Source organism: Copadichromis virginalis, linkage group LG13 (assembly GCF_057382275.1).
Source record: "Copadichromis virginalis isolate Kocher_CV1m ecotype Utaka linkage group LG13, C_Virginalis_male_GT1.1, whole genome shotgun sequence".
Classification (NCBI taxonomy): Eukaryota; Metazoa; Chordata; class Actinopteri; order Cichliformes; family Cichlidae; genus Copadichromis; species Copadichromis virginalis.
Genome location: NC_140630.1, coordinates 28,507,057 through 28,534,490, shown reverse-complemented (window position 1 = coordinate 28,534,490; position 27,434 = coordinate 28,507,057). Strand labels below are relative to the sequence as shown.

General features: G+C 41.5%; 1 protein-coding gene across 4 annotated transcripts in view; it reads left to right on the top strand.

The window, feature by feature from the left end:
• The window catches only part of inpp5a (inositol polyphosphate-5-phosphatase A), a 157,970-nt gene that overhangs the window by 38,040 nt on the left and 92,496 nt on the right, over positions 1-27,434 (top strand). For all 4 annotated transcript variants that reach the window (XM_085478373.1, XM_085478372.1, XM_085478374.1 and 1 more), the window contains 3 exons: positions 3,752-3,793; positions 17,127-17,227; positions 17,393-17,480. In XM_085478373.1, the coding sequence (XP_085334499.1) occupies positions 3,752-3,793; positions 17,127-17,227; positions 17,393-17,480 (231 nt within the window). The remainder of the gene's footprint in view (positions 1-3,751; positions 3,794-17,126; positions 17,228-17,392; positions 17,481-27,434) is intronic.

Below are 27,434 nucleotides of genomic sequence, written 5' to 3'. Positions count from 1 at the left end.
TGGGGATGGAGTGGGTTTATTTTTACCTCTTTGCCTGTATAGCCCCACGTTCTAATTAACTGCAAATTAACTTTTGATACAAGGAGGGCGGACGGCAGAGTGCCGAGGCTACAGATATAGACTCAGTTTGTCCTCCCTTTCCTTTTACTATTAGCCCACTTTCTCTCCAGGGCTTGGGCCTCCGAGGAACTACCGGTCCTCCTCTGAGCTGTCCTTGCAAGGCAGACATCTGTTCCCCAGAACCACCACACATCTCTGCTGCACATCAGAGTGCTCTAGAAAACCTCTGGATGGATATCTACATGACCGAGCGCTTGTTGCTGGTTGATCTAGGACTTATATTTCCCAAATAAGATGCCTTCAAATTCCTTTATAAATCAGGTGGCGGTACCTTTGTATTGCCTTATTACCATGGTGACCCCTACGTGCAAAGTCCTCACTCAGAAAGATTTTTTAGAGAGATTAAATTCACCGCCGATGCATTCTCTTTGTTACTGAGTGTCTGAGCGATATGAGTGTGAACACAGGAAACCTTTGAAATTGCAGTAAGTGCAGCTAACAGTGGTCCTGTGAGAAACAACCAATGGAAAGAGCCAAAAATATCAGCACGTATCATCAAGAGCTGTCATGTTACTGCATGACGCCGTCACCTAAGGGCACTGAGATCTGAACTTGAGAAAAAGGTTTTAATCCTCACGGCAGCCTTAAGATGGTAAGCTGGCAAATAATTTGAACCTTTCTGTTCGTCTGTGGCTGTCTCTGCCTTGCTCTCTTTTTCTCTTCCTCCATCCATGTGACTAATGACAAGGTCCACTGCTCATGTCCTTATATAGACCTATGCTCTGTCTGATCTGGCTGAGGCCAGGATGATGGTGCACATACACACACACTTAGTAAGTTCTGAGACATTTAGGTGCCCTTGGAAATGTCATCAGGGATACGCGTTTGATCCAGTAATTAGTCAGTTAGTACTTTGCAAGTGTATTGCTTGCTTAAATATTCAGGAAATCATACCATTTCTGGAGTGAACTATTTGCTTGCATTGCGTTATTGGTTTTGTTTCTCAAAGTTTGAGCCCAGTCACACAAGCCCAAGAGACTGGTCGATGTCTGCCTGGCAACCACCGGTCTCTAGGGAAAAATAATTATTTCTGACCGCTTGCTGCGGTTGTTAGCAATTGCTGTGAAATTGATTACTAACTCCCAGTCATGCAGGCCTAAGCACCAGTTAGTGACCCCGTGGTGACCACGGTTGCTACGAAAAAATGTGTATTCCCCCACTGGTTGCTGGGAGTCTCAAGGTGAAATTGGTTATTAACAGGTATACAGTGGTGCATCAAAAACCTTCCTGTGGTTGCTGAGGTCGCCCGATAAGATGCCAGCTTGTTTGCTTGAGACTGATGGCCTTCAGTGTAAAAATTGGTAAAGAATAACTTTGCTTTGAAGGTGAACATTCTCTGTTTCACTGCTGCTCTGAGGTCAGTTAGTAAATGTTTGCAGACAAGTCTGCATCTTCCATGCAAACGAAGGGTGATCGCATCAATCTGTCATGAACCACAACTTGTATGGAGGTCCAGCACCTTTTTTGGTTGATCTTGCAGCCACTCACCAACTGGTGTTGGTAATACAGAGGTTGCAATACAGAGGTTGCTAGGGGTTGCTGACAGGTCTCTAAGCCTATGTGACTGATGGCTTAGATGAGGAAGTTAATGTCTCTCTTACGATGGCTGTGTAAAATAGCTAAACAAGTTAGTTAGCTTAGCTTGGAACCTGTAAGCAAGTCTTCAGTGCCTTTCTGGAAGCGGTTTGCCAAGTTGAAGACTCGTATGTTCAATTCAGTTATTTTAAAGCATTATTTGAATGAAACTTAACCTCACTGTTCCCTGGGAACCTTCATGTCACAAGTCTACTCCTACCATCATCTTTGCTGTTGCAGAATTCTCTTTCAGGAATCTTTCAGTGTCGTGTTTCTCATATAATGTGTCTGCAATAGCTAGACTAAGTTTAGCTATTTGCTATCAATACCTCTGCAGTCCTGTTTATACAAAGGTTGTTAATTTGTGGTTTTCTGACGGCTTCTTGGCAGGTAACAGTCAGAGTTACAGTGAAGTTGCCGGGAAATCTTCACGTTAGCCGAAGATGTTGTTTATCTAAGTACTGGATGAATGGGATAAACTGTTAGGCTGAAAATATTTACCTCGCACCCCACAAAGTGACTCGTTCACACAGTTGTATCTATATCAATTAAACAAACACTGTTAGAGACTAGCTAGCCTTAATGCTAAGCGGAAGATCTTCTAAACTATAGTAGCCTTTTTGTTGAACTATTATCTAAAACAAAAAGATGTCACTGTGCTGCTGTTTTGGGAAGTTGGCATTGGTGTGTCTTGATTTTTAGTAAGAACAAAGTTAAGAGAAGCTGTATTATTTTATTTTTTTTCGCCCGGTAACAGCATGTAGATATGATTTCAGTTATTCACATATAAACCTATCTCCGAGCCCTCATGCCATCCAAGCTCACATCACCTACTTCTGTAATATGTTAGGGCTTTGTTACAGATACCAACGGAGCCATCAGATCTCTTGTGTATTCTTATTATAGACTAGTCTTGTTAGGAAAAACTCCTCAACATCACACACACACACACACACACACACACACACACACACACACACACACACACACACACACACACACACACACACACACACAGCCGTTCATCAGACCTAGTTATCGACATAGGGAGATCTCTCCATAAATGGTAGACTGCCCAGGGCCCTGTTTCTGTTTCCACTGCACAAACCAAATGAAGTCCAGGTCTGCGAATAGCCTTTTAAAGTGGAAGACAGAGAGAATGACAGATAGAGGCAGAGCAAAGGGAGGTGAGAAAAAGAAGAAGCGCGAGAGGTTTGTCGATGATCTGTCAGGATTTTTGACCCTGAGAGAAAGATGCTGTAAGTAGATTAAAGCAGGGTCCTCTCAGTGCATGCACTACATCTTTTACACATATAATAAATTTGGTGTTGGGGATCTTTCCACGCCTGTAAAAGAAAAACTTTTAGTTTATAGTTAAGACAACAGAAGTAAGCAGTTGATTATTGACACGGATACTCTGGTTTGTTTCAGTGTAACCTTTATGGTGAAAGAGCTGGGGTTTGATTGGATATTAGTAAATCCAAATCAAGTGATAAATCTGCTCATTCAACGTGTGCATCATTGAGTTTAGATATGAAATCTTCGGATTTCATAACATGTACATACTTGAATACAAATATGTAAATATAAAGCATAAGTTAATGTCATTGTGAAATGCGGCATACTCATGATGAGTACTCGACTCATCTTTACCTTATTTTTCATGTGCGATTGTATTGCAGTCATTTCACCTTGTTGGTTGATGTACTACATACATAGTCTGCTTGTGGTTTGTCTGTGACCCGCAACACTGCACTGTCTTTGAAAACATCCTCAGAAGAGCACATTGAGTTTATTTAAACTCAGCTGACCTGTAGTATTTTTTTATTTAACTGGGGAAGGAAACGATAAAAAAGGTCAAAGGTTTGGCAAGATGCTTTAGGAAAATGCTGAGCAGGAACCAGATCCAAAAGGGAAGGGCTCTTCTCATCTAGTGCACAGACAAGTGAAACGACACCAACTAGTATTATTGTTATTTTGAGATAAAGTATTAAGCATTTAGCGTTGGTATTAAAGTATTATGTTGCTAACTCTTTGTCTTTTTTTCTGTTTCCAGCTTGAAAATCTACAGAAGACATGGCTGAGGGAGTTTTACCAGGTAAGAGAAATCAAATATTTGATGCATTTAATCCACTGAGTAACTCGGGCTTAACCGTTGACTGTTGGAAACACCATCAGCATGCCTACAGGTTTCAGAGTGCCCCACATGGCCTAAACCCTCCCGTACAATAATGAGTTAAACTCATAAATAAAACAGACTAGTTCACAAAAGGTCTTTTTCTCCCCTAAAAACACACAAAGTGGATTACAGTATAGCAAAACAGCCGACGCACTGTTACCATCACGTGTGTTTCTATAGCTTCAAGTGCTCTCATGTGACAATCACCATAAACTTTAAGGATAGTCTGGGATTTTTCTCTTAAGCTGAAGCTATAGATCAAGTCAAATGAAGTCATGTGCTTCGCATGGCTGCTGTCTAGAAATCTAGCTTTAATCTGCTTTAACTGATGATACTATTTTATCTTTATCAAAAGTTTCAATGAACCTTTAAACCTCTTTTTTTAAATCGTACAGGGTAAAGTTAGTTTAAGCTCTAGGGTTATTTTCACTCTCTAATTGTATTGTTTTTTTTCGCGCTCAGTCATGTTTCATATCTTACCTTTTCATCTACATAGGAACCCCTGACTAACCACAACTCTTTCCACTGGGTTAAGGGAAATGAGGCAGCTAGACCTCTTAGCTGCTGTCTGAAAGAGAGCAGAGAGGGACACATGCAGTTTCGCTGTTACCATAATTCTGCAAACAATCAATGTATTTTACACATCAAAAGGGTAAAAATAATGCTCAAATACATTTTCCAATCTCTTTTTATTAAAGCGCTAAATATATGCTCATACAGGGCAGTAAACTTTCCAGACTTATGATTCAGACGAGCAGTTTTTAGCTTTAGTTAGGCTAGTGCCTCTTTGAAATCTGGGATGGAGTTCTTGTAAAATATCCAGATTTCCAAGTGGAAGAAAGCTAACCTAAGTAAGGTGTTAGGTAGGGCTTTCCACCAGAGTTCTTCTACATGCTGAATGTTGGAACGGATTCCTTAAATGTTGCCAAAAGCAAACACAATAGAAAGATCGGCTCATTTGTGTACAACACAAAAATACAAAGATTGGCTCATCGCTCTGAGAAATGTGATTTCCTGACAGATTGGAGGGACATGTTACAAACATTTCAGTCTCTGTTGGACCAAGCATAATTTGAGAGGGATACAAGATACCTTTGCTATTGAATTTCTTTTGTATATAATTAATCTGTGTGGAAACATCACACAGGATGTTCTCTCATTTGTAGTGCAATGTGTAACATGATTGTGAGCCTTTCTACCAAACCTGCCCTCATAAATATTTAAAAAAAAAGCATAAGAATATAGCATCTTTGGAAATATAAATAATAAATAATAATAATATTGAAAAATATATATCCTTATACTCGGAGAGAGAAGATTTCACGCTTGAGAAAATAAAATGATGGTATCAAGCAATCAAAGTCAGATCTGGTGAAACTTGATTAATGTACAGACACGATGAGACAAAATGAAAGTTAGATAGAAACTAAAGAAGACAAATAACAAAAACAAAAACCCCACCCTGAATCACTTCTAGGAAGAAAGTGAAGAGGATGATACAGAGAATTGAAATAGATCAATTTCCATATTTATCAGCAGGAATGGCCGTAATTGAGCAATTCTTGTAATGTTACTCAACACTGCTTTCAGGCTGAATGGCCCATAATGATTTGTGCTCCGACCACGGGGGTGCTACAGCCATCAATATCTGTAATCTGATGCAGTACCAATGTGTGAGGTGTCCAGCAGGTGAGGCCAAGGATCCTGCCATGCCTGTGTAGAGGTCAATTAAGTGTACAACACAAAAATGGACAAAGCTCTGATTGTATAGGTGAGAAAAAGTTTAGTTTTTCCTAATGGGTAGAAGGTGATGTGAGGTTACTCGTCAGTAGGAGCAGTTTTCCAGTCGCCTACAATGACTGCGTGTGAAACAGACGTTCATTTTTCATGAAACCAAATTCCTGCACTGCGAGTTTACTCGTGGATGAATGAACAGCTGTACACTGGTATGATGACTTTGGAAAATGTTCTCTTTGAGCTCTTTGAGGCCTTTGAGTTTTAAGATTTCAAGATTTTCTTTTTACTACTTTTTAAAAAAGTGTTTAGAAAACACTGTCAGCACTTATAAGAGAATATAGGTGTATTGAACAATGCTATTGAAGTAAGTAATCGAACTCAGGCTGCTTCACTTCTTTATACTGATAAGAAGGATCTTTATTCCAGGACGTTGCATTATCTTGTTTGTCTACACCACATTCATAATAGAAGCCTTAACAGGAACTTGGTACATAACCACTGTGACCCCACCCATTTGCTTGAAGACTAGCATTTTTAATGCCTAGATTTTAACACTGTAGTGGTCACTGTTGAGGTTATTTGGAGTTAGAATATAGATGAGGGTGGAGTTAATAGTCAATGCTAATAAACTTTGTAATGCTACAGTCAGTTGCACATTGCGTACTTGTGACCAACTTGTGCAACAACTTGTGATCTTGTGATGAAGTGAAGTAGTTGTTTCGAAGACAGGGGACCGGGTCTGTGACCACTTGCAGTCAGTTTCTGTCTTCAAAGCGTCTTTTGTGTGTTAAGCTGGTGATAAAACGGCATTAAGATGGAAACAGTTTGAGATTTAATGGGGTCAAGCTAACAGTTACACGCAATGTTTTTGTGATAATGGGATGATTAACTGTGATAAATGAGCAAAAATGTAAAATCTGAAATAAAGAGACAAGACAGAACCTCCTACAACTCATAAATTGAGCATTCATAAATTCTGTTGCTGCAGGACGGCTCTGCAGCCTTGCTTGTAAATTGAAACATAACCAAAATATATCCAATTGAGTCAAGTCCCCTGTTGCAAAGAGACGTTTTGTGCTCATTGAGTCAGATTGATTGGAACATGTTCCAGTCATTGACCAATCTGCCTGACTGATTTCAGTCAACCCATGTTCAATTGCGATTGTCTGGAGATGCGGATGCCTGTTATTTTGTGCTATGGTAGCATACAGTTTAAATACTGTAATGTTCTTGGGTGGCCTGGTAGTAAAGTTAACCACATAGCAATGTAGGTTTTTTCTTTGTCACATAATTGTATTTGCTCCAAAAGACAATGACACCACAGATCCAGTTTGAACTAGTTGATGTTATAGCTCAACACAGACTCAGCTAAATTATAAATTTGATACAATTTAAACAAGTGAGAAGTTATAAAAGACAAGAGCTAGTTTTATGTGGCAGGCTTTGGGGACTGACTCGCTTTCAGTCAATCTCTCGCAGTGCTTCTGCTTTGGCTTAGTATTTTAGCCACTGAAGGTTGCTCTTTCTTGCTGCAGGTAGGTGCCATTAACTTCCAACACCAAAACAGTGAAGCTGCTGGCTCTTTGTGTCCGCTTTTATAGCAGAGATGACTTCTATCCCAAAAATGTCATCCTCGGTTTCTGTGCAAAGAACACACACATATGCAGGCAGTATATACTGGATTTCCCTGCAAGGTTCTGCAGTGGAAAGTGGCCTAATGTGATATTTTTTAAGATATTTTTTGCATGCTGATAAATAAATGAAGAGAACTTGATTTTCTGCATGATGGATGGATGTTTTGACTAAGCTCTTTACTATGCTGGTTGGCTCCTTTTGCATACATTTTCATATATTTAAGCATAAAATGTCACTCAACTCATCAGCTTCTCTTTTGTTTTATTTTCCTTCCACTTTGTGTGTGCGTGTGTGTGTGTGGAAAGAGAAACAGTGTGGATGGGAGTAGCCCTAAAAGTGGTTAGTTCAAACTGAGTCAATAAATGACACTTCAAACATGCGTAAGAAAAACACACACGTCTTATTTACTATTCTTACGAAGCACTGGTTCCTTGCTATAAATATTCCAGACTCACCCAGTGGACACACACCTACACATTCACACGCGCGCACACACACACACACCTACACATTCACACGCACGCACGCACACACACGCACACACACGCGCACACACGCACACTTTATTGTTCTCCTTCAAACAAGTATACCGTTTGTTGCATATGCAGAAACTGTTACAAGGACATGGGGGCATGAAAATAATAGCGAGGGTTTGTAACTATGCTTTGCATCGGGCTCCATAAATATGGATCTTATTTCAGTGTATCAGCAGTGCAATGATAGCAGTTGGGGACTTCCTTGTGTACAAGGAAAATCTCATCAAACAGACTGAATGTGATGCAAGAGTAGTAACCAAGAGGCAAAGAATAGTATTCCTGATTAGGTTTACGGGTATATTTGTAAGACCATGTCACCTGAAATCAACAGAAGGACCTTCCTCATGACTTCCATAGCAGAAATAAAAATACCAAAAAACACGAAAACAAAACCAAAGCTATGTTTGGTGTATTGTGCCTTAGCTATTGCAATTCCATTGAAGTTATAGCCCCGATCTAAGATTTTGTAACCCTGTACTGTAGACCAGCGGTCCCCAACCTTTTTTGCGCCACGGAACGGTTCATGCCCGACAATATTTTCACGGACCGGCCTTTAAGGTGTCGCAGATAAATACAACAAAATAAAACTAGTACCGGTACTGAAAAAAAGAAGATTTATTCATAACACACGTGAAAAGACCCAGGAAAATCGAGTAAACGATAAAAACGATAACAAAATAACATTTCACACCTGAGCCTCAACTCTCGCGGCCTGGTACCAAACGACTCACTGACCGGTACCGGTCCGAGGCCCGGAGGTTGGGGACCGCTGCTGTAGACAATAGTCAAAGTCATATCATTTGACGTTGTTTTTTTTCCTACTGCCTCTCTTTTATGGCTATAGTTGTGGTAATAAATAACCAAACTTGGAGCACATCCATTTTTTTATTACTTGTTCAATCGGGATATGAGTCAGATGGCACTAGATCTATCCTGGCTACCATAGGGTGAGATGAGGGGTACATCCGGGGCAGGCCACAGTTTAGGAATGGCATTTCCAACAGAAAATACGATTTGATACTGCTTGTAGTTGCAAGCCACCTCAAATCATTCTCAGATGACTGTATATGTTATGCAGGCTTGTGGCATAAGTTTACCTAAAGCAGTTAACACCGGGACACATTATTATTTATTTCTACAAGAAGCTTCACACAGAATTTTTTTCATCATGGCTTTGAATGTCTGTACTGTGTTGTACTAAGCAAACAGGAAAAAAAAAATTAAAATAAATATATGCCAGGCAACCAGGATACCAGGCCCTGCTGCTGCAGTGTCATGTTTTTGATAAACAAAATAGAAGCACGAGCATGAAACGTATCCTCAACCCTTCAGACATCTAAAGTAAGAAACAGGACAATGAAAACAATGAAACCAAAACCAAATTGAATAGTTTCAGGCAATTAATTTATGACTTAACCAGCTCTGAACCTGAAAATTATTTTGAATATCTGAGTTCCCTTTTAGTTGATTCACTTGGTACAACACATAAGTAAGGGATATCACGCCCCCACGTCTCCTGGCTGAAGAAACCTCTTTATTCACGCCTTCAAGGCGGATGAGCTGCGATGACTTGCACATGGCCCCCCTGCACATCAGAGGCTACGTCCACACTAATACGTTTTTCGTTTGAAAAAGCATCTTTTTCTCTCCGTTTTGGTTTTCCGTCTGCATTTTCGGTCATGGAAAACAGAGGTTTTTGAAAATGCTCTCCAAAGTTGGTAAATTTAAAAACGTCGTTTTCGCGTCACAGTGTGGACTGCGAAAATGGAGGCTTTTGAAAACGATGATGCATTTTAGTCGTATGATGCATTAATGTGACCAATTCAACTAAGATTGTGGACGGCATTGTACAGCAGTTGTCTTGGTTGCTCTCTATTTTGACAGCCCTTTAAAAGATTAATATCAGTTTGTATATGCTCCAGATAAAACTCGGCACTTTTCCTTGACATGTTGCTGCCACGTTTCAAAGAGCCGGAAAGTAAATTGTGTTACGTTTCACGCATGTGCAGTACAGGAACATAGCGTATTCAGTGTGGATGAAAACGATAGTGTGGACGCGGAGTGTTTTTAGATGAAAATACCGTTTTCAAAATTATCCGGATTAGTGTAGACGTAGCCAGAGTCTGTCATCACAGGCATCCCTTAGTTAGCACGCTTTTCACCTCTCAAACCTGGTAAGTTGGGTTAGTTAGCTGCTACTAGTTAGCTGCTGCTTGTTAGCTTTGTTGTCTGCTTCTGTAGCTTATCTGCCCCTGTTTATGTTAGCCTCCTCTGTGCAGTTGGTGAGTAGCCTGCCCACGAAGTGCTAATTTCAAGTCTTGCTGTGCAGTCTTTGTGTTTTGGAATGAACACCAAAGCAAAGCAAAGCAAAAATTTTCCAGTTCTGAGGGGCCAGGATGTCCTAGTCAGGATGGACAGTTCAACAGTGGACTCTTACATGCAATCAGGGAGGGACATGCTCCCATCCCCTCTTAAAGCTGTCTTGCTCTCTGCTGTTAGCCACCCATGTTCCGGGCCATCTGAACCTGGGACTAGACCTTCTCTCCAGGAGTTTTTGTCTGGTGAGAGAATGGAGGTTTCACCCTTTGATAGTGGCCCAGTTTTGGCATCTATTTGGCCCCTGTTCTTCTCCATAGTCGACCACAATGCACCCCTAGGCATGGATGCAGTAGCGCACTAATAGCCAGACGTGCTACTTTATGCATTTCCCCCAAAGGAAAATATATTTTTTGTTCTTTGTTCAACATCGTCTTTCCCTGATTCTAGTGGCCCCTTGGTAGCCAAGTCGTGATATGCGGAGATAATGAGTCTGTTAGCAGCAAGGCCTTGGGAGCTTCCTCTCCACAGGGACCTTCTCTCCCAGGAGAAGAAGTGATTCATTCGTACCTGGATCTGTGGTGCCTTCATTCTTAACTGCTGAGAGGTTTAATTGATAGCTAAGGTGCCCCTGGTGCCATACATTAAAGGAGTTCGCTGGCTAACACCTGTGGTTAGGTCCTGCATGGGACTTGTCTTTGGCTGCTGTCCTTTCTGCTGTGTCTACCACGCACTGACTCGTCCGACTTCAGTTTGGTGGGATCTCTGTGGGATGCGTGTGTGTGTATATATCTATATCTATATCTATATATAGATATAGATATAGATATATATCATACTTATGTGTTGTACCAAGCGAATTGGCTGAAAGGGAACAAACAGTTACATCTATTACTTATGTTCCCTGAAGGAGAGGAACGAATCCAAAGCGAGGTTGCCCTGTCGCACAGCTTAGCTTGTGAAGAGTGGCTATCAAAAAAGGATGACTGTGATGACAGGGGGTATATGTGAAAGCGGGGCTGTGTGGAAGTTATCACAAGTCACCCACTTTAAAGGCGTAAATAGAGGTTTCTTCAGCCGAGACATACAGGGGTTTGATACACTTATCTGTGGCACCCCGTTCCTCTCCTTCAGGGAACAGAAGTTATAGATGTAACTGTTCCAGTTTTGTCAGTTTGTATGATTGCTCTTAATCAATTGAAATTATTCATATGGCACAACAGCTTCTTCTTAATGTAGAAGGTAGAGCAAGTTCCAGAAATCACAAAATACAGGTGAACATGAACTCAGCGGCATTTCCTCTGTAAATTTCTAAATCTTTCTTAACTTAGCTTTGCTATCCCCTGATTTTCACTGTCACCGGCATGCAAAGGTGATTTTTGGATTGCCAGGAATTTTAGATATCATGAGGAAAAAGTGTGTGTGTGTGTGTGTGTGTGTGTTTGTGTAAAGAGCATGTGCTGGTTATGGCTGTTGAGGAATTCTGTTTGCACTGTGCAACGTGCTTATGTGCGTTAGATGACGATATCATTGTGTGTGTGTGTGTGTGTGTGTGTGTGTGTGTGTGTGTGTGTGTGTGTGTGCGCGCGCGCGCGAAAAAGCATGCAGGGAGAGAGAGAGCGATGTGCCCCTGTGTGAACCAGGCGGGCCTGTAGCCTCATGCCAGCTCTGTGCTGTTGCCGGCTGACGTCATGGAAAGAAGCACCAGACTCTGAACTTTGCACGGCTGGGAACAGCCAGCAGAAACAGCTAGAGTTAACTACAATCAGCCTCGCTGGGCCAGCTTGCCACAATCCTTCTGGAGCACACATTGCTCTCAGTTGATTTGGTTGCCGTTTGGCCAGAAACTCTGAACCAATTCTCCCTTTTTTCAATGAAAATTGTCAGCGGCTGCAATCGGAAAAAGCACATTGTATGTTTAAAGCTGTTTACAGGCAAGACTCGTGCAGTGCATTCACCTGGCAAGAATCCAAAGCTTGTTTTATACCGAACTTTGGTCTCACATCCACTAAACTTCACTTCTACCACACAGGACCATTTTGTCATCAGGAAAAAACTAAAAACCCTGCAAAAAGCTGCATGGATTGCTGCTTCAAAGCAGCTCAGTGCATTTCACACTCCCTCGACTATTAATAACAAGATTGTAAGGAACAAGTGTTGTCATTTTTTTTAACGACAAATTACACAGTAGAAGCTGTTAAAACTAATAAATCATAAATCATAAATAATAAATACATAATTTAAAACTGGCCCTTAAGGCTCTAGGTCATTGTTGGTACCAAACTTGTTACCTGCTGTATTTTTATATATGGTCGAAATGATCGCATGCGGGAATTCCTCAAGGAAGAAAAATTATTTTAACGGCACGCCTTGCTTGAAGCTCAAAGGTATGTTTGCCTTTGGTACTGTACTGTCATGCAATTAAAAGTTATTCCTCTCTATGCTTGTGTGATTTGTTTCTCATGTTCTCTATTTAATCTTAGCACTTGACTTATTTATAATGGTTGTGCTGTTTCATACTCAAGCATATTTTGAGCAAAACTTTGTTCAGTTAAGTTTAGTTAAACAAAGACGGTGGCCTTCAGACACCTTATGTGTGAGACAAGTAGAATAAAAGAAGAACTCAAGAGATTTACAGGAATGGACTGCTGAACCGAAAGTTTTAACTCATGTAAAGCTTGAAATAATACAAAGTTTATCATATTACTCATTCACATTTTTTTTTTATTTGCTTTTTACTTATATGAACATAAGAAGGCACATTTTAGTAAAACCAAAAACATAAAAAGATAATTATTTTAGATTAAAAAAATCTTTATTTGATGGGATCCTAGCTTCCTGATACTGAATTTTATTTTTTATTTTATGGACAGGCAGCGTGAACTCTCGGCACTTGGACTAAGCTGCTGGTTACATTTTATTGGATGCTATAAATCCAAGTGAAGTGGAAAAGGCCGAACTGTTAACTGCTGTTGTTTTTTTTTCAGAGGCTTTGCTTCTGATTTTCTTGACTTCTCATGCAACTGAATCAAATCCTTTATTAGGACTTTTGACCCTGTGTCAGGACATCTCAGTTATTTACATGTAGGCAAAGCAGGTTCATTTGCTTGTCCCACTTGTTTGCAATAGGTTGGTGAAAATGGGATCTCTCCATTGCTGGTGCAGTAGTATAAACAGTGCTTTGCATTGCACCGCACTGAATTGAATAATCCCCCAGCTGATTTGCATTGGAAACTTCTATGGCCTGTCACAAGCCAGTGATTGTGTGAGATCCCAGCATCCAGTCTTGTGATCTGTACTTGTACAGTGCTTAAGGGCATCAGATAGTTAATTGATTAAACAGACCAATGTGTGCAATTAAAATAAGTCTCTGAAATCCAATTACCCCATATCGTGGCTATCTCACATGCACTAGATGAGATGGTCTTTTGGTTTAATCTGCTAATAAAAATAACTTAATAACCTAATAACCTTGTAACTGTAACTTCGGTCGTTGCTGTGCTTTTTGGAAGTCGAATTTCCCAGAGGAACCCACCCGAGGGATTAATAAAGTTCTATCTTATCTCTCTTATCTTATCTTAATAACCACCATTACACCCAATGTTTCTCGTTTTGGGTTCTTCCCAGTTAGTGGTTGTGCTGGAATGGGACAGTAAGACAAACAATCCCAGCTGTTTGACAGCGTACAAGCTCCTTTGATCCCTCTGATTGTTTCCCACCTCCAAAAAGGAACCATGAAATAGGACTCAGGCTTTTCTGATTAGTTCTCATAAAAGGCCCTCTATCTCTGTTGATATCTGGTGCATAGTACTTCTTGTGACCTTTTCACACATAAAACACAAAGTTTGCCAAGTGCTTTGGCATAAATATGAATAGCTAGCTAATGTAATGTGTGCTTTTTTGTCTCTAAAGGCAGGATTATGGTTACTTCTGACACATTGGCTCAATTTCATGTCAAGTGATTAGTGCTTAGTAATGTGCTTCTGGTGTCAAGGCCTGCAGTTGTTGCCATACAGCTAAATATGTTAGCAACCATCAGCAATGCAAAATAACTTGTGTATGGCTTTCAGGGTGGCTCGACCAGTGGTGCCTAAACTCTTAGAATACTTCAGAAGCAATAAACTTTTGTTTCGTTCCCCCCATAACTCATTTTTCACTTAACTTGGGTCTTAGTCACACAGACTCAGAGGCCTCCTGGCAAAACATAAAACATTTACTTTGTAGGCAAACGGTCTCTGATTTATGACGTATTCTTCAGTTTCACAACTGCTTAGCATGTAGTTGAACATGATGGCATCTTCCCTGGAAACTTCAGGTGACTCCATCAATCTGCTGGTGACCAATACAATTGCAAAGGACCAACCAGTCTGGAAATACACGTTTTCCTCTTCAGCCGGTAGTTATCATGGGCTCACTGATCGGTCTTTAGGCCTTATTGTGTGACTGGGGCCTTAGTTTGTTTCCCCGTGTAGTCATACACACAGTCATATAATCGTTGTGAGGGCTGGTGAAGTACGAGAGTTGGCTATTCTCAGTCATCCAGCTCATGGTAATCTTGACAGCTTGAAAAAGAAAGCAACTAGACTTTTTCAGGCTAAAGGAGTCCAGCTGCTTTCTTCTTCTCGATATATTATTAAATAAATTAAAATGCTCTGAAAATACTACGAACAAGAGGTCACTCTCATAGAGATTGTTGACAGTTTGCAAATGCCGTCTGACAAATTGCCAGCATGTTTCCTCATTTTAAATGAGTCTGTTAATAAGCACAACTCGAGAACAGACTCCGCTGGCTTCTAGCTGGTTAGATTTCTGAGTGCAGATCTCAAAGTCAAATGTGAATTTCTTTTATATGTAAATTTATGTCTATGTAGGCAGTAACAGAGAAGTGATTTCTGACAATTTATCAAATACTGTATTATCAGAAAGAGACTGCATTTAATTGCTGATATATATCAAATTGATAATAAATTGATATCATTCTGAGGTCAGACTGACTCAGTTTTATGTTTTTTGACAAAACAACGAAGTGAGATAACTTTATCTTGTGAGATAAAATAGATATTAACAGCTTAACATTGAGGACTTAATTTACAGTTGAAAAAAGGTGATAAATGACAATATGGACCTAGGACCATTGTTTTTGATTGACAGCCATTATGTGTCTCAAAATACTCAAAATTACAATGAGAAAAAAACCCTTACTTGCCAGTTAAATCCTCCGCTCCTGTCAACACATTCATTCATATAATCGGGTTTTAGCAGTGCACACTTTAGCTTTTTGCTTTTTGTTTTTTTGATGCATGCTCATCCCCCCATCAAACTACATCTGTGTTAAGACCATCTTCTGAATACATGTAAAGTATGAGATCGCGACTTTGATCTGACTTTGTTGGTACAGCACATCTCTCCTCGGCTCCCGCTCCAGTTAAACAAATATGTCATTTAGACGCCCGGGTGCGTCCTCGGAGTTCAGATGGTGTCATGGAGCGTTCGAGAGAGAGAGGATATGAGGACACACCTTCATATCAAACACATCAGCGTCTTGACACCATTGTGAGTTTGAAAAATGGTCCCATATGGGAGCTCTCTGTTGGTAGTGTCAATGTGGCCAAACAGGCTTTTCTCACCCTTGCCTCAGCAGATGTCACTGGAGGCAGTCCTCTCCTCTCCACTATCGTTACGCACCATAAAATCTTTTGTCATAGATTCAGTACGCAGCTTGTCAACACATCGGTCACTGCTCGACTCTCAAACGTCAACTGAATAACTATCTAATTATATCTAATTAGAAGCTAGTCCGAAGGTTTCTTTTTTTCTTTTGCAAACTAAGGTCATCAGTCAATGCTGTTTGGCTCTGGCCTGATAGCACTGGTGAGCCTGATAATGATATTACTACACGGATTCTGTCTGATTGCTCGCCTAGACCAGAATTTACAGTGTGGAAAGATAAATAGAAAACGGCACAGGCGCGTCAGTGTGCGTGCACCATTTTCCAGCCTGACATTAGTTGTAAGCTCCTTGAGAGTGTGACCTTTTCCATCTTGAGTTGATAGGTGCACTAATCTTTCCAGCTTTGGGGCCTCTGCAGGTCCCCGCTCCTGGGTCATCGAGCTAAGTGACAAGCCATAGGTTGATGGAAAATCCATAGCATTACTGCCATACATTACTTTTATTTGATTGGGCCTGTAGTGAGCATAATGCAATGCTGAGGTGGGGGCGGGAGCTGGTGAAGTAGCGTGGCTCCATTGGGGTCCAGGGATCATTTGTAGCCCCCACCACTCACCGGGCTGCGACAATGATGTATAGCTCGCGCCTGACATCCATAGGGGCGACCCTGTGAGTGCTTGTGAGTGCTGTAAATCACTCGCTGGTATTGATTTTCCATTAGAAGTCAGCCACTCTGAGCACCTCTGACAGGGTGCTCACAAACACCTCCCAATGTGTAATAGGAGGTCATGTGACTCAGGGGGAGATAGCTTCCAGGAAGTGTTTGTTGCTCACAGCCGTATAATAAAAATCATCACTTTTTTCCTGTTTCCTGGAGTCTTGCCCAAACTCTAATAAGCATCTGATATATCGCTGGAGCGGTGCAGTTGTTATTGGTACACTGAGTGAGGTGTCAGCACTAATGGCGATGTGTGAGCGTCTGTCACACCCTGCTGTACATACATAGAGATCTGCAGGCCCATCTCTGGTTGTAGATGAAGAGGGGCCAGCGTTACGCGTGTGGAACAAGCTCACTAAGTGCCTTCTGCCTAAATTAGCAAGGCACTTTGTCTTGTGTAAATATAGTAGCATGTCAAAGAGTCGCGTTAGGAAGAATTGTAGAGGCCCAGGTGCCAAGTCAATATAGGTTTTTACGCTTGGATAAATGATTCAAATTTAGCTTTGTTTATTGTGTGAAAATGGGCGTGCTGCAGTTATTGTTGTGGATGTACTCCACTTAAAAAATAAAATGAAGTGAAACACAACTGTTTGTCCTGTTTGCTCTCTTTTCACCTGTGCTTTTTTTCTGTCTTGTGTTTCAGACAGTACAGTCGCATAAGCCTCACTTCTTGGCACTGCATTGTCAGGAGGTGGGTGGGAAGAATTTCGAGGAGTCCATGTCACACGTGGATAATTTTGTGAAGTAAGTGTTGTGCTCATAAGTTTGTCTGATAGTTTTTTGTAGTGCTATAGACCGTGCAACACCCCCTGCAAAATTTTAGTCATTTAGGTCATATCTCAACTTTTTTTGCGCTAGTTTGAACTTTTTTTTTTGCTTATATATGACCTGGTGTGTTCTGTCCCTCAGAGAGCTGTTGTCCAGCGATGCCTTGAAGGAATACAGCAGAGCCCGCGTCTACCTCGATGAGAACTACAGATCCCAGGAGCATTTCACAGTGAGTGGCGTTTGATAGATTGTATCGGCTGCTGTGTGGATTTACCCCAGTTGTGAAAGTGTCTCCTGCCTCATTTCCATCTCTGCCATCCCCTCTCTGTCGTTCCTTGTTTTTCTGGTGGTTGCCCTCTGTTCCCCTCTTTCTACCTCACTTATTCTCTAAAGTGGTCGAATGATGTGTATCAATGAAAGAGGTGCAGGAAATGTTGAGTTAGTATAAACATGGTAATGTAGAAACTTTAACAAAGCTGATAAGCACTTATACTTATTAAACAGGAGTAAGAAATATTCTTGGTTAATTTTTGCTGTTGTAGCTGTTTTAAAAAAAGATCTTCTACTTTTCAGCCACAATATCGATCGTATTAAAAAAAAATCTTGATTTCAGTGGGTGGCATTTGATGGCGGTAAGCAAACACTGCTAACTTAGGGTGTAATGTTTTCTTGCATCAGTGCAGAAGTTGATGCGAGTCAGTCAACGCAGCTTAAAAGGTAGTGAGTGCTTTGACTGTTCACTTTATTTTCATTGGCTCTCTTGCATGAATTACATGCTAGTGATGATTGGATTTCACCGGGATTATGCTAAATGCTAAATATACAATATTGAGTTTCCTTGCTAGGAGGCAAAGTGCCATTCCTGTGCACTCCTTCAGATGTACATGTATGATAAATACACAGAAAAAGAAGGATTGTTTGTTATAAGCTTACATCTGTTGTGATAGGGATGGCTAACTAGCTCAATCATTTGGTCTGAATCAATTTTTATTGCTCAACATGAAGATTTGGTACTGGATTTAATCATCTTTAATGCACTTAGGATGTGTAGCCACAGAACAGGGCCAACGCAGCGGGATAGAGAACCATTCACACTCACATTCACACCTACAGCGATTTAGAGTCACCGGTTAACCTAACCTGTGCATGGCTGGAGTACCTGGAGAGAGCTCACTTAAGCACAGGGAGAATCATGCAAACTTCACACAGAGCGAGGCCCCAGACCTCAGACTAGTTGTATCAAAGTAGAACTCCATTAGCAGACAGTTTGTACCCTAAAAATGATGAAAAAATTTCTTATTAACTTAGCTTGAAGCTTAAAAGTTCAATTCAGTTTTATTTATACAGCACCACATCACAACAATAGTCGTCTCAAGGCGCTTTATATTGTAAGGTAGAGCCTACAATAATAGTAGATACAGAGAAAAGTGCAGAGGTCTATTAACACATAGTGAATGAGAAAGGTGACTGAAGTAGAAACACATAATGCATCATGGGAATCCCCCAGCAGCATACACCTATTGCAGCATAACTAAAGGAGAATTCAGGGCCACTTGATCGAGCCCTAACTATATGCTAACAATTCAGCATATATATAAAATTATATGCTTTGATCCACACAACCCCACCACTGCCACCACCTGCTCTTTACACATTTCACATGAATTCTAATGCTATCAAGAACATTTGATACGTGCCAGTGCAGAAGCAATTTTGTGATAGGTGACTGAAATGGCACCACAATATCCTCCTAAAATAGGACACTGTGGTGGTATTTTAGTCTGTGGTTGGCATTGCTCTGTTTGTTTTCTGTAGATAGAACATGAACTAAAAAGCTGTCGCACACCATGTAATTGTTACATATGAGCTGAGTCTGTGGAAACGGACAACCGCATTACCTGGTTTTGGTTTGATATGAGTGCATAAATGAAAGATGGAGTGACGCAGCTTTGCACCTGCGTTCCCACAGCCAAGTGTCACCTAATGTGATACATGACACTCACGTTGTTAGCTGCTCACATTGTAGGAGCCACCTTGCTCAGTTTTCCTAACACCTGCAGTAAACGCAGATGACCACAAGATGGCAGTAGAGATCTGGAACTCAGCTGAGCTGAGGCTGGAAGTGCTTGGGGATTGTTTCAGTACTGATTAGTAAATCATAGATTCCTAAACGTGAGCTGGGATTTATAAACAAAGCATATTTCAATTAAAAAAGAAAAAAAAAGTGGAGAAATTGTCCTGTTTCGTACATGTTTATGACCTTAAAATCGACACTTATAAAATCATTTTTCTTCTCAATGACTCTTTCCATACCTCCTCCTGCTAAACAGCTTCTGTGCCCTCTAGGTGGAGCCAAATGCTCAATTGTAACACCAGCAGCAGAGGATTGAGTGCTGCTCTCTCTCCACATAGAAGCATGTTTTATGTTGTAGCGTTATGGCTGATAGTGACCAGGCTGCAGGTGCATCAGATGATGATCTCCGCGTTCCCAGGAGATTATGTAGATAGACTATAAAATAACATATGGATGTTGTCCAGTTATGGACCGTGCCCCCAGACCCAGTTTGTCTGTGATCGCTGCCTGCGTCTATCTTGGATCTCCTCAGCACTTTGTGCGTTATCGCCACGCTACACTGCACCTCCACAAACGCTCATAAATCACAGCACCCACTGAGTCACATTTGCTCTTTTCAAAAAAATATTACAAACACTGGCCTTTCCCAAATCTAATTATCTGCCATTTCACATAAGCGCCGCTAATATCCCAGCATTATGATCTGTTTATTTAATGGTGTTTGTCTATGGATTAACCTTTTTTTCTTTTCTTTTTTTCCACCATTTTTTATATTTTAATTTTCCTCAAATACAGACGGCAGCTTGTGCTCGTCTTTGTGAGTCAGTCAGCGGAAAGAGAAACATCTGATGTGCTTTCGATGATGTTGATATTGAAATCCTGGCAACAGTAAATATGAATAGACTCTCCAGTCTTTCTCACACAGGGCTTGCCATTTAGCTCTGATGACATCACCTCTATTTGTTTTCTCAGTCTTCGATCTTTTTTTTTTTTTGTTCCCTCCTCCCTGTGCTCTGGGGATAATTGTTTGTTGTCTGCCCCGCTTGTCAATTTTCAGATAATGTAAGTGGGAACACATTTCTGGGTCCTGAGATTCCACTCGGTGTGAGTGTGTGCTGCTGTGTTTCCTGCATGCATCCGTGTATGTGTATGCATATATGTTTGTGTTGGTGTTTTTTGGGACGTTTTTTGGGAGACACACACACACACACACACACAACGTGTGTGTGTGTGTGTTTGAGAGTGAATGCAAAGGGGAATGCAATTTATAAATGCGTTGACATGAATGCATGGAGCCCTATAATAAGACGGTCAATTTATTTCCTTGCAGTGATTGATTTATTGCAACTTGATGATTCATCTAATGCCTAAATCAAGAAAATATGATATAAAATTTGTCTTTTCTTCCCAGTTTTTAGCTATTTTTTGCAAACAATCTGTACTTTTGCTTTTTTAAATGAAATATTTCAATATGCTCCTTTGAATAATGGATGGATTTTTTCCAGTAAATAAGTAGAATATTAAATTGTAATAATTCAAGTCATAAGCATGAACACAACTGATGAAATGTAAAGAAATATAAAGCTAAAAAAGAAATGTTAACCCCCCCCCCCCCCCAAAAAAAAAAAAATCATTTTAAACATATAAATAATGACAAGTAATGCAAAAATAAAAATGTCGAAGCCTAATTTAGTTTTTTATAGGAAAGACTTGGCTTTTTTCATTTTCATAATTTATTAGAATTATTTAGATTCCAGTCCTCACATCTCTTAAAGCATCTTTCCAATAATTGCTAGATAATAGCACCGTGTAATACCTGCATGTCAAATCTGAAAAATCTGAACAATGAGAAGCCGGGCGAGCTGGTAGCTCCTCCTCTCCTCCCAGAGGAAGGTGGCGGTACCTTGACTGACATGTTCCCCCCTACGGCTGAGCCCCGGCCTGGTGTTTTACAGCCCCGTTAAGGTATACAGCAGGTAAAATGTCAATTAGGAAGGCCCGCCCTGATAACTCAACTCCCAATCCACTTGTTCTTGGCCATTAATATTTATCGTAGGCCTGGCCCTGGAGCTGCAGCCCATGTCATCTGGAGTGACGTGCGCTGATGCTGATGCTGCTGCGTCCCGACACACACTTTGCTCTGGTGTCTCTGCAGCTAGCACAGAAAGGACACCTACCGCAGTCACACAAGCCTAATCAAGCTGTCCACACAGAGCAGGCACACGGCGCCTCCTCAGCCCTCAGTTGTTCCGGGGCATTTTAATGGGAAATTAAAGGCTTCTCTCATGTCTGTGGTCTGCAGGACAGGAATGAGAGCAGAGAGTAGAGGATAAATCAGGCCTCGTGCTTTGACAGGAGACCGCTGTTTCTTTTTATGTTTTGTGTTAGCACTTTGTCCTGCTTTGTTTTTCCCTTGGATTTGTGTCCTTGAACGTGAAGATGAGACAAATCTGCTGTGCTTGCTTGATTTGATCAAGTGTATCAAGTTGATACAAACTGCAAATGGTGACCCAGCAGAGGCAACATTTAGCATGAATCTTAAATCGTTTGTATTTGACTGAATTTTTATTATGATTGCATTAAGCATCTTAGTTTGTTTGGAATAATGGAGCAGAAGTTGTGTTTGTGGCTTCAGAATGAGTCTTATAACCACCAAGGTTGAGTCCTCTCTCAGGTAAGCCAGGATTCTGACAAAAATACATTTACAGTAGAGCCCAGCTTTGCTAAGTAGGACAGGATGACAGTAGAAGCCTTGGGTCAAACTAATTTGTATGAAATCTAATTTCATATGTATATTGCATTTGAAGCTGGGCAGCACGGTGCAGTTGTTAGCACAAAGCTTCTGGGGTTTTAATCTGCTAGTTGAATTTGCGGGGGCGGTTTTCTGTGTCTGCTCAAATTTCCTCCGGCCATCCATGCTTGTTAGGTTGATTGGGGATTCTAAATCGGCTGTACGAGTGAGTTTGTGTTTGCATATCCGTCTGTCTCTTTGACTTTGTCCTAAGACGGACTAATGACCTGTCTGCGTTTTACCCCACACAGACAGGAGTAGACTCCAGCACAGTGCAAACCTCTGTTGAGGCACAAAGCCACTGCAGTACGGAGTGTATGCCCAGAGGAGAAATACTGGGTGTAACTAAGTTAAGCGAATATGATTTATGAACGGAAAATAAACAAGCAACAGTTTGTTGATGCTATCGTGCAGACCTTTATTTGTCTGAAATTCAACTGGAATTTGCTGCTAATTAATGAAAATGCATATGGGTGGGTGGGGAAGGAGGCCAGAAGCTCTTTTAACATTTGAAGATGGGCGGGCGAGGTGAGGTTTCCAGAGCCACTCTACAGGTGGGTGAGGCTCTCATGAATGGATGGATGAATTTGAAGTAAAAATGAAAATGTGCCGTGAAGAAAAAAGATGAAAAAAAGGAAGCAGATAAAGAAGAAATACAAAAACAATATGAATAGATTATTGGAATTTAAAAGTGTATATTGTAACACTTTTCTGTGTTTTGCATTTGTGAAACCTGATAGTGCTTTTTGGGGGATGTTTTATTGATAGATAATGGTAAGTTTGGTATGACATGGAAGTCAAATCTAACATTAAATCTAATTTGACCACCAAAGATACAAATACAAAATTGCCTCAGAGTCTCAGCTCAGTCAGTCTGTGTTTTGGGGCAGGCTCAACTAGATCCTGTTGCAAAGGGAATAAAAAGACTACTGCAAAAAGTGGATTGTGAAACCGGAGCCTCATTATTTAAGTAAAGGAAAGCAAGAGTCCCAGTTTTATGCAGAGAAACCCCACCTGAAGCAAAGCATTAACGCCTTTATTTCCTGACTTCCTGAAGTTGCATTCAGATTCCTGGTTCATCTTCCTGCAGAGGTGATTCCCATGATGCATGCTGTAATGCAATCATCAGTCCCTCTCTCCTAAGGCAGGAATTTATGAACGCTTAGTGTCCGTCTGTGCTGACAGGGCTTCAGTTTCACTGTGTTTAAACCATTGCCCAGAAATCCATGTCACTCACATTTATTGCCTTCCTCTTTTTCCCTTCTTAAAAAAAACAACGACTTGATCCTATACCCCACCCCCCGCTTTTTTATGAGGACACAAACTCGGTTGCATATAGAGATTATATACTTTCCAGTTAAAGTGGGGTCACAGAGGAAGGGTCTCCATGTAGAGTCTGTTGGTTTTGCACACAGAGGTTAACTAGCTCCAGCATCTACCCTCCTCCTCCTCCTCCTGCTCTGCCTCCCAGCTCTGTGTTTAAAAACGCCACAGCGGGCACATAAGCAGGTTAAAATATTGCAAACTAAATCTAAGAGAGCTCTTATTTCAATATGGTGAGAAGTACGGCACCGACTGAGGCCACTTGAATGGAGTAGATGTCAGCTCGGTAATATTGCCGGGCCATAACTCTCCATGGCCATCACTCATACTCTCGTGGGCAGACATAAGTGCACACACACACACACACACACACACATGCAGAGGCAGATAAACACAGTGCAAGCATGCACGTAGGAGAAAATAAAAAAGCACACACACTTTGGACATGCCTTGAGCGACAATCAATGAATCTGCCATCACAGGTGAATTATGATTCCTCAGGAGCGGGCCTTCTCTATGTGAAAATATTTTGACTGAAAATGTAGATATAATTAATGGATTGTGTAAAGAAGCGGAGAAATTGATGCATTTATTACAAGAAGGGAAATCTGTGGGGCAGTTGAGCCTTTACCCTCCCGGATTGCTGCGGCACCGCTCTCTCTCTCTCACACACACACACACACTCTCTCTGATAAAGCCGAGCATCTGGCCGAGGAGAGTAAATCAGTTGAGGTGGCCGTGTTGTTGTCCTGTGGCGGAGGGTGGCATGTCGTTGTGGTGGTGGTGGTGAGGTGTCTCCAGCCTCAGATAATGATGTGATTCCAGCATGAGGCGGGCTGGGTGTACCTCACCGCCGTCCATTATGATGTGCAGCCCCGCAGCCACCGAGGGGGCAGAGTGAAGGTGAGCCTGTCATATCGATCTTTTTAGTGCTAAAATATGAGCCACTTTACTCTGCTCCCCAGCGCAGTGATGTGAAAAATAATAACTCGGACCCAAATTAAAAATATTGATCGCTTAGGTGGTGTTGAGAGCAAATAAACACCCTCTGAAGGATTTTTATCCCCCCACTCCTCTCCCACCACCTTTCCCCTCCTCCCCTCCTTCCCTCCTATCCCTGTCTTGTCCAGGGAAAGGGCCGGGTTAGAGATGGAGGGGGTGGTGGGGGCTCGCTGGACTGTAAAAACATCACTGCGTCTTGTTGTTGGTTGTCTTCATAACACCCACCTCGCAGACTCTCAGCGCTCTTTATTGTTCCCGGACACAAATCAGCAGCAAACATGTTTTCAGATACTCCCTAACGCTGATTGATCGAGTTTTGACTCCATAATCTGGCATTAGCTCGGCTTCATTCAGGTATCTTCCCCCCCGCCGGCCCGCCACCCCAACCACCCCCGCGAGTCGTAATTTTTTGCACATCCCAGCTTGACTTTTTTATTCCTTCTCCGCCGTTAACAGATGAGCTGACACGGGGCCATCAAACGGGTGGGAAAACAATTGCCACAAGGTTAATTTTATTGCCTGCTCCATGCATTTGTGAGCAGGCGGGAGGTGTCCTCTGCCCGGGTCCTGATGAATGACTGCGCCGAGCGGGCAGGAATGAAAATGAGAGGGGAGAGGCCAGGCGCGGGGGAGCCAGAGTCCCTGCCGCTCCTACCTGAAATTGAAATTTTTTTTTTCTGACATGCTCAGAATTGGTATTCTGATATATAAGAGAGGCGACGTTCCATTTAGTTTGATGATGAAAGCCGTCATGTGTCCCACTCAATCGCTTTTTACGACTTCTACTTTGCCTCGTACATCCGAAGAAGGTTAATATCCGCACACCCTAAATGGCGGATGTCAGATTGTCCGGAGTCTGTAGGAAAATAAACTACTTAGTGTGTCTAAATGCTGTCGTAATACTTGGCCGCAGCACTATTGATTGTCTACAAGGACGTTTGTTGTGTTTTGGGCCCGAAGCGGGATGAATAGATATTTGATGGAGCGTGGAGAGCGAGGCCGCACCAGCATCTGCATCTTTCTGCTGTGTCAGTGGGGATGAGAGCCAGGGCGTTGGGGAGAATCACATGCTGCCTGTTGACATCAGTGAGAGGGAGCGGGGCCTGGAGCTGGCGATATCTCCTCTTCCCCACTTGAGCCGGGTCCTCTTGCTGAAAGCTCACTTCTGTCTGCTGGCTTCAGGCCCTCACTCAGCGTGTGTGTACGTTTCAGCTGTTGCTCATATAGGGCCATCTCCAGGCAGCGCTTTGTCCATACATATCGATTCTTCCTCCTCCACCAGCTATAGTTGCTCCATTTGCATGGCCCGGCTGACCCAAGCCGTCAGTGGCCATTATATCCCCATTAGCTAATCTCTCAGCTTTGATTTCCATAATCCTCTCTCTATTGAAAGCCCTCACAGCTCTCACAGACCCACTCTCTGAGGAGGAAGAAAACAGACCCCCACTCAGCCCACACACTCCATTCTTCACTAACATGCATCACACACTCAAAGCCAGCATTCGTATACTTGGCGTAACCGATGATGCCCCATTATGCTGTGTTATTCACTTATAATGCTACATTTTGGCAACAGCGGAAGTATTAAGATCAAAAACCACAATTTTTACTTATGAGTGCATTCTTTAACACTTACACTATAATAATAATTATTATTCACCCTGTTAGCTTAGGATGATAATCCTTTTAGAAAAACGAACTGACGTTTTTGATGTTTTAAATGTGTGTTTTTGTCCCCTGATAGCCACACATTCTGATAGGGTTAGTGTTAGGGGTACTATTATTGTGTATTATTGTGTAAATAATCAATGTGGAGTTAATTTAGGCAGTTTTATTTGTATTTTTATTTGTATATTTAATCTAAGTATAGACACAAATCTAAAAATTTGGCATGCAGTGTAAATAAAAGCAATGATTTGCAGATCTCATAAACCAATAGTTTATTCACAAAAGAACATATACACTGATATGTTTTAATATTTTATGAAATATATTAGCTTATTTTGAATTTGATGGCAGCAACACGCCATGCAACGTTGAGATGGAGTCACCAAAAGGCTGGAAAAATAAGTGGTACAAAACAGAAACAGCTGGAGGAACACTTTGCAACTGGCAGCAGTTCAGGAACATGATTGGGAGGATAAAGAGCATCTTAGAGAGGCTTCTCAGGGGTAAAGATGGGCAGAGGTTCACCAATCTGCAGAAAAACTGACTGCATATTGTGGAACAATTTCAGAATAATGTGCCTCAACATAAAGCCACTGTGAATATTTCATAATTTACAATAAATAATTGGTTGATTCTGGGAATTCTAGAAATGTCCGTGTGCGAGGGGATGAGGCCGAAAATTTCTAGGCTTGACTTTCCTGACATGTTTATTTTCTGAAAACAGCCCATAGGTCTTTCAATATTCTAATAGGCTTGTGAGGCTTGTATAGCCAAAAATGTGGCAGCGAGTGTGAAGCTTTCCTTTCAAACCTTTTTAAAAATGGATTATAAAGACGCCTTTTGTGCTCATTTTTAACTCTATATTTGTATTTTTGGACTCAGCTGGAGTAGTTTTGCCTGACTCACAGCTCAAAATAATCCATATTCACCTTGGTGCAGCCTCTCAGTTGATTCGCAGTTTTAAAAAAGCTGTTTTTGCTCCCTTCTCTCTCCATTTAAGCCAAACTTCCTCTGACACATACAGTGAAGTTACAGCGATAGATTTAATGCTCTAGTTAGCTATCAGCCTCACCTCTCCTCATATCCATCCCAGGAGCATCTGCTCCTTTTTTCAAAGAAGAAACATCCAGTGTGCCAGGCCAGACTGACCTTAATCACCCTCAGTGGAGTTCTCTTGGAGCGATTGGTTACATTGATCAAAGAGGACCTACTACCTCAAACCCACACTCCACCCTTGACACCCCCCCTCCTCACCAAATGAGCTGATAATTAATAACGGCTGGCTCTGCTAACACCAGTCAACAGACAGCATGATGGATCGGACA